This window comes from Vollenhovia emeryi, unplaced genomic scaffold, assembly GCF_000949405.1.
Source record: "Vollenhovia emeryi isolate VEMERY1.0 unplaced genomic scaffold, V.emery_V1.0 DF939371.1, whole genome shotgun sequence".
NCBI lineage: Eukaryota > Metazoa > Arthropoda > Insecta > Hymenoptera > Formicidae > Vollenhovia > Vollenhovia emeryi.
Window position 1 is genome coordinate 22,687 of NW_011966995.1, and position 7,489 is coordinate 30,175.

The 7,489-nt window shown below is 35.5% G+C and overlaps 1 protein-coding gene across 1 annotated transcript in view; it reads left to right on the forward strand.

The window, feature by feature from the left end:
• Positions 1-7,489, forward strand: part of LOC105558174 (profilin) — a 39,111-nt gene that overhangs the window by 21,268 nt on the left and 10,354 nt on the right. The window contains exon 2 of the mRNA XM_012005730.1: positions 5,679-5,948. Within this exon, the coding sequence (XP_011861120.1) occupies positions 5,679-5,948 (270 nt within the window). The remainder of the gene's footprint in view (positions 1-5,678; positions 5,949-7,489) is intronic.

Here is a 7,489-nt window from a genome sequence, read left to right on the forward strand (position 1 = left end):
ATTTACTTTTTTTCTGTACACCCTTCATCCAACCTCATAAACGTCTGTGCGAATTTATTCTTATACGTCTGATGACTGTTGTGCTAATAAAATTGTAGAAATGTTCAAAATGCCTCGCATGTTCACAAGTGTCGAACGAGCAACACGCCATGTTTACGCAAGAGTTGAAAAATGATTGTAAACGGTGGAATTTTTGAAAATTTGTTATGATCTGTAAAAATGTATCACTTAAACAATAAATATTAGAAATTGTACGTAGTATTTCTTTTTTGTTAGTAATTTTGCAACTGTACATTCAAATAGCTCTATCTCGGAAACAGTGGGGAATGGGACATATATTCATATGAACATTTTTTGCTTAAAATGGCCGATACTATCTTCTCTCAGAATATTGACCTTTCCTCCTGGAACACTCTGTATATACTAGGTATATTTACTAGTAGAATGTATGGTAAAATTTCACAAAAACTTACATAACATTCTTCAAAATGCCACGTTGTCCGACATGATTTTCAGGATAAATTTTAAGAAAAAATTATCTCCGTGTACTTTTCGGAAAGTGTTCACGAATGCGGATAATCGCGTGTTGGACAAAAGTAGTATCCACCTGAAAATTTCCGCCTTGATTTTCCGGGGGGAAAAGAGATCCACTCTCAATCGAATAAAAGAGAGACCGGGAGATAAAAAGCTCTCGCTATTAATCCATTTCGTATCATATGAAACGTAAGTTTATTGTGAAAGAGCGAATCACGTTGAGATCACGGCAGTTACCTTCGACGAGATTAAGGGCTCGTCGTCATTCTACTTGATGTAGGACGACCGCTATACTTGGCAACAATTGCTATAGCATATTGGATCGATGCTAACGTGAATTATGGCTCTTATCGTTGATTATCTTCCTTCTATGTCGGCCGACCCGTTGAGCAGGAATGGGTTAAGAGCAATTGACTTTCAGACACTTGGCTTTGAAATCTGAGCTCTGTCATGCCGTTTGGCGTTTCCAGAAGATTTGTGCGAGAACAAACGGCGAGCCAAATGCGGATAAGAATACGATATTGAGAGACGATTTAAACAAAAACAATTTTTAACCCTTGTTTGCCACATTTCCTGAGGATCACGTATTGGTCACACAGGGGTCCAATTAACCCCGACTTTTAAACGGTGCCGTGTTTACACCATTCGTTCAGTTTGAATACAAGAGTTACAGATTAAATTTGAAAGCTTATACAAGGGGAAGTAGACTTTTTATGAAAATCTTAATTTTAACATAATTTGAGTCAAGGTTAATTTTTACCTTAGAACTTGCAGATATAAAACCTTAAACTTACGCTGGGGTCTTTTGGACCAACAAGGCTAAAGCCAATCAGGATTTAGTTTTAAGTCACCTGATCTAAACCTCTACATCTTTATTGGTTCTCGTGAGCAATCCAGTAGAAAAAAATAGCATCGTACGCCGCTGGCTTTAAATAACTCTACGTCTTTCCAATTATCTACAAATAAAAATAACGCTAATTAAGTGTGTTTTAAGACTAGTATGTAACTGGCGCACAGGATAAGTTGGAAAGAATACGGTATATGAATTCACTCAAATAATTTAATTTAACTGGCTACTTACACCTATGCCCGGTCCTAAACGGCCTCTCTAATTTCTAATTTCTAATTGATTTTATATCTTAAAGGACCTATGTTAAAATTGTAGTATTATTATATGTTTTATTCTTCTCCAAACTATACGATGTATTTCTCAGCTCTCACATATTTCAGTGCGTCAATAATTTTATCTCGCTACAATTGAAAGTTTCACTGTTTTACAGCAATAAAAAAGACACTATTAAATCCTCTATTAATTCATGCGTTATTTCTGGATAGTCAGAGTTAGGTTATCTCGCACACCGGTGATGTACTAACATTATTAATAATAATTTCAAGGTTAACGAACGCAAGCGATCGCGAGATATTTCTGGTTATGTAAAAATACATTATATCTTTGAAATCTTAGATCTAGAATAAAGCGCAGAATAGGACTCGTCGAGTGTCAACTTGAGTCACGTATCTTCGCGCGCACAACGTTACGCGAGAAAAAAATCTGTTTGCATAACTTAGAATTAGATTTAGCCAGAAAGATACAAATCAGATATTTACAATTAAATCTATCAAATTTTCTAGCTACAAAATATCGGGATAACCGAAAATTCTATCACGTTAGCTGGAAATTCTGTTTGGTGCGATTAAAATGCATTTTTGTACAGAGAAAAGTACTCTATTATGAGATAGGATTCTGATATGAGATAGTAGGTTTTCAACGTCGAAATTCAATTACAAATCTTTCTTTGCAACGATTACACGATCTAAAAGTCAATTTTCCACTAAACAGATTTCACCCTAAGGGCAATAAATTTATGGCGGAATCAACAGATGATGTCTATTAATTTAGCAAGAAACTCTGTTATCTCATATTAGGGGCCTATCCCATAATAGAGGACTTTCCTCCACGACTTGTTGGTGCAACGAAACATTTTTCTCAATGTAGAAATCAGCTGATTTATATCAACCGCTTTGCTACGATACACCTTTCAAATATCACGAGAAACTCGGTGAACTTCGAACTTTTCGCAGAAATATATTTCTAATAAGAAAATTCACACTTTGAAGTGGCATTTGTGCGACCGAGGTGCCCTGTCACGGATCTATCTGAAAAAAATTGCATATGAATATTTTATTATATTTACATTGTTCTTTACTTCGTTGTGTCGTACGACGTGACATTTGAAACTGTAGTTTTTCAGCACCGTGATTTGTCAGAACGATCCGTTTCCCACGGGTTTTGTTCGTTCCACGTATTTTCGTCAGCACGTCGTACGGCAAGTCGATTTCGTATTTTCCGCAATAACGCGAAAATACGAACGGAATATCCATTGGCAACTTGTGAATCGAAAACTCGGAATTTCGATCGTAAATAATTAACATGATAAACAGTTCTGGGCAGTTCCGCTCTTATGAAATTTGAAGTAACGGCACTCCTGCGACGTTATATCTTTCAGAGAAGTATTTAACTTGAACCTCAGATCGCGGCTCAATAATTATAGCCATCGAGTTATTGATCTTTCGAGTATTGATCTGATTAGTCCTAATTTACATTTGGATATTTCTGTCCAGGGCATGCTTCGACTTTTTTTTTTATTAAAGTGGAGCGTCTATTATTCGGAGGTATCTGGAAAATTTGAAATTCTCGAGAAATTTATAGGTATAAAAAAAATTGTTTTCGGAGATTTTACTTTTACTTTGCAAGCACCAAATTTTTTATATTGAAGTGTTTTCTTTGACATGTTCGAGTTTTAATTTTGTTTAGGTTTTTAGAGGGTCTGTCTTCCATTTGTTGTCATTCAGATTTGCTAGAAACCTATATTTCAATTCTTTGGCCTATTTCATTTCTTGTTTTATACTTTTATAAAACTTTTCCCACTTTTTCTCTTTTTCTCTTTTTAAGTTTGATATTCGAAGCGAGCAGCTCTTAATTTTTTCTATGATCGTACGAATGGAAAAGATTATAAGGAATTTATTTTAATTAATTTGTGTAAAAAAAATTCGAATTTTACTTAAAAGAATCAGGAAACTTGGTGGAAAAATTTATTCTAAGATTTAAGCAAATGTCCTGTAAAATTACAAATTTAATTAATCGCGCGCGAAATTACCTTATGATTCAAAGGTTTCGATAAACGGAAATATATTCAAATATAATTGATAATAAAGTAGAAAAGAATAAACTTAATTCCTGATCAATTTCCAATAAATTTTATTCAACAAACACAAGGTTTAGTTATCCTTTTATGTGCTGTTTGCTAAAACCCCTGATTAGTTTTCGTAAACAATTCAGTAGAAAAAATAGTATCGTGTACCTTTAATCGTTGGCTGTAATCTTAAGGTAGTCTTTGCATATATCAAAGCGAAGTCATGAATAATTTCGAAACAAAATGCTCGTTCGATTTGATGGAACGTTCCGTTATCGAATCATGAATGAGATATTTTTAACGCGCAATGCACAAGCGTTTATAATATCTCCGTAATTAGATTTGGAATCAATTGCGGGAATAAAATAGATACATATATGTAAAGCTTCTTTAAATGTGCCGTTCGACAAACTGTGTCCAGCATAAGTGATAAAAAGCGATCGTTGAAAAATCTGATGCTCATGGCCGTGTAATTGAAATTCGATAACACAGTTATGTAAGAAGGTCAACGACCAAAGTACGAGCAGATTTAGTATGCCGGTTTAAAATAACACATTTAACGCAATTGATTATACAAATAAATTCAAATAACGCATACTGGCACGGTTATGTCGATTTTTATCAATGTAGGCAATCTCGGTTTAACGAGGGTGTCTATAAATTTGAATTAATTTTTATCATTTTTATTTGAGCAACCGCCCTCCTTAACTCACTTTCATCTTTTCCCAGTTTTGAGAAGATTAAGGTTACTCAAAATGGATAGAAATGGATATTAGTGATATAATAATGATAAATATCGAAAACATACCTAGTCGTTCGCACACTTGTTTTTCTACCAAATGTCTCGTTCTCGCAATCTCTTCCAATTTTCTTCGTATTACTTACTCGTGTTGAAACAATTGAGGGAGAAATTATCGATATGAATATTATGAATCATTCTTATCTCAGATAAATGACTTATACTAATTTGTATAACAATGTCTTTTAGCATAACATACTTTTTATAATTAATGCCAAAAAGTAATAGATCAATAAATAATAAATATCTAATTTTTCTTAAATAAATTAAAATACCTTTTCATTCTTGACTACAAGCTTTCTTGTTGGGCGCTTTGATTTTATAATGGAACGACATTTTTACACCTTTTCACTGATTGACTCAAAAAACTTATTTTATCTTCATTTACTTACTACATTTTATACTATGTTATTAAGCAACTTTTGGTAGTAGATTTCACACTTTCTGTTGTTGTTTTTCTATTGTATTAATTTGTCGAAACGTCCACATTAATGTGTTTATTTTATTTTATTGAATGAGCGTCATATCCTAAAATCTTGTTTTTACTTATAAATTGAGTGTAATTTATTTAAAATACCTTTATTTAAATTACATATACATGGGTATTTAAGTTACATAAGCGAGAACATTGGCACAGAGTGCCAATAACAATTCAGGGTGTCCATTACCGAGAAAAACCTGGAAAACCCTGGAAACTCCCTGAAATTCTCAGGGAATTCTTCTGGAAAATCAGTGAATATCGGGGAATTTTTGTTGAAATTGTCTCTTTATTTTGTATTTCATGAGCAATAAAACATTAGCTGAACAACTAAGTTAGTAACAAAGTGACAAAAAACTTATATGTGTTTGAGGAGCGGTAACTCTTTTTTGCTCCAAGCATCGTTTTATCTTTAAATTTCATCTTGTATTCCTTTGAATTACGAAACTAAAATTTAAAATGATATAAAATGTCTGCTTTGTACAGAGAATTTTCGGGGAAGTTTTTCTCGAGAAATAAATCGACACCCGGCAATTGCGATTCTCTCGATAAAGGAGAACCTGTCTAAAAACTTTTGGAATACACGAACCTGAAACGATTGTCGCGTAGCGTAAGCAGGAGATATCACGCTATCGCTACCGCATACCGATAATGGGTTTTCCTTTATTTCCAGGTAAGTAAAGAGGAGCTCGCAAAATTAGTGCAGAGTTTCGAAGAGCAGGACATCCTGACGTCGTCGGGGGTTACCTTAGCCGGCAATAGGTACATCTACCTGTCGGGCACGGATCGTGTGATAAGGGCGAAACTCGGCAAAGTCGGCGTCCACTGCATGAAGACGACGCAAGCCGTAGTTGTCTCTCTGTACGAGGATCCTATACAACCACAGCAAGCCGCATCTGTCGTTGAAAAACTGGGCGAATACCTCGTGTCCTGCGGCTATTAGGTCAGTATGACGACAATTTTTACTTTAAAGCGATCGCGTTGCGGCTATGAAGAGTCGAGGATTTTATTATGATAATCCCCTCCCCCCGAGTCGGGGGTGGGGGAGATACTCACAGGGAGAGAAATACCCCATTAGTTAAAAAAATTCTGTGCTGCGGGTCTGGAGAGATATTTATTTAGCATTTTTTACGTGCAAGAAAATTCTCCTTCGTGAAGCCGGCGAAGAAATAAACCGTGCAAATCCGCGAATCGGTATTTTTTTACCGCAAACGAAAACCTTGCCCTCTTTGGAGATAAAGATCAAATTTAATTAACTCCGCGAATACATGAGACAATCTTCGGGAGCAAAATTGTAGAGAGTAATACATAATGTGGACAACTAACAAATACCACGAGTAGTGGTGAATTAATAATTTTTCGGAATAGTGTGCAAAGTTCTAATCGGTAAGAGTTATTTTTTATAAACTCTCTCATTCCCGGTTACTCGACTACAAGTCCACAATATTCAAGATTGGAGCAACTAAAATTTTATGAAACTTTTAAGGGAGATTAAGGCCCGGTTGCACCGACGTCGCGTAACTTTAACCTTAGCTTTACTTCCTCTTGGATCCGGTTTTTCATTTTCTGGTTAACTGTTAACCAGAAGTTAGTTGACTCTCCATCTTTTTTTTGTTATTATCTGAGAAGAGACAGAGAGTCGACTAACCTCTGGTCAACAGTTAACCAGAAAATGAAAAACCGGGCCTCAGAGAAACATAAAGAGAAGAATGAATTAAGTTAAAGTGAAAGTTACGTGAGACATTGGTGTAAATTGTTTCGTTGAACTGAAAAACGTTGAGAAAGGGGGACAGATTTCAAATAAAGACTCGTTAATTACCAACGTTGTTCCCGTAGAATAAATAGACAATTGAAATATCGATATCGAACTGTATGTATCTTACTTTAATTGTTATCGTTTAGTATAGGAGTACGACGACGACGATGACGTTTCTTAAATGAAAAATCGGAAATCCTATGTTTGCGTCGCAATATCTCCACTCATGGGGCATGTAGAAGAAAAATAAAAACACTTTTATCATGTAAATCGAACCCAAGCTATCGATTGAACCTATTTACAAGTTCATCGGATCAGCCGTTGTTGAGATCTGAAAATTTGAGGGCCTGTCAACTCGGGAGAGGCTCAATTGCGCACAGTACAATTGGACACGATGCAATTGCACACAGTGCTATTGGGCACATAATGTTGCGCACAGTTCTTTTGCGCACCGTTCATTTGGACACAGTTCTTGTGCGCACCGTACAATTGGACACCGTTGCTTTTGGACACAGGTTATCGAAATATAATTTAAAACACACAGACACACGCGTATGCATGTAGAGCCCTGTTTGGAAATTTTGCTAATTTATAAATAATAAATCTTTCTAAATCAGCGTTTGTTCAATTGGACAGTTCTTTTACGCACAGTTCAGTGTCGCACAGTTCAGTGTCGCTCAGTTCAGTGTCGCACAGTTCAGTGTCGCACAGTTCAGTGTCGCACAGTT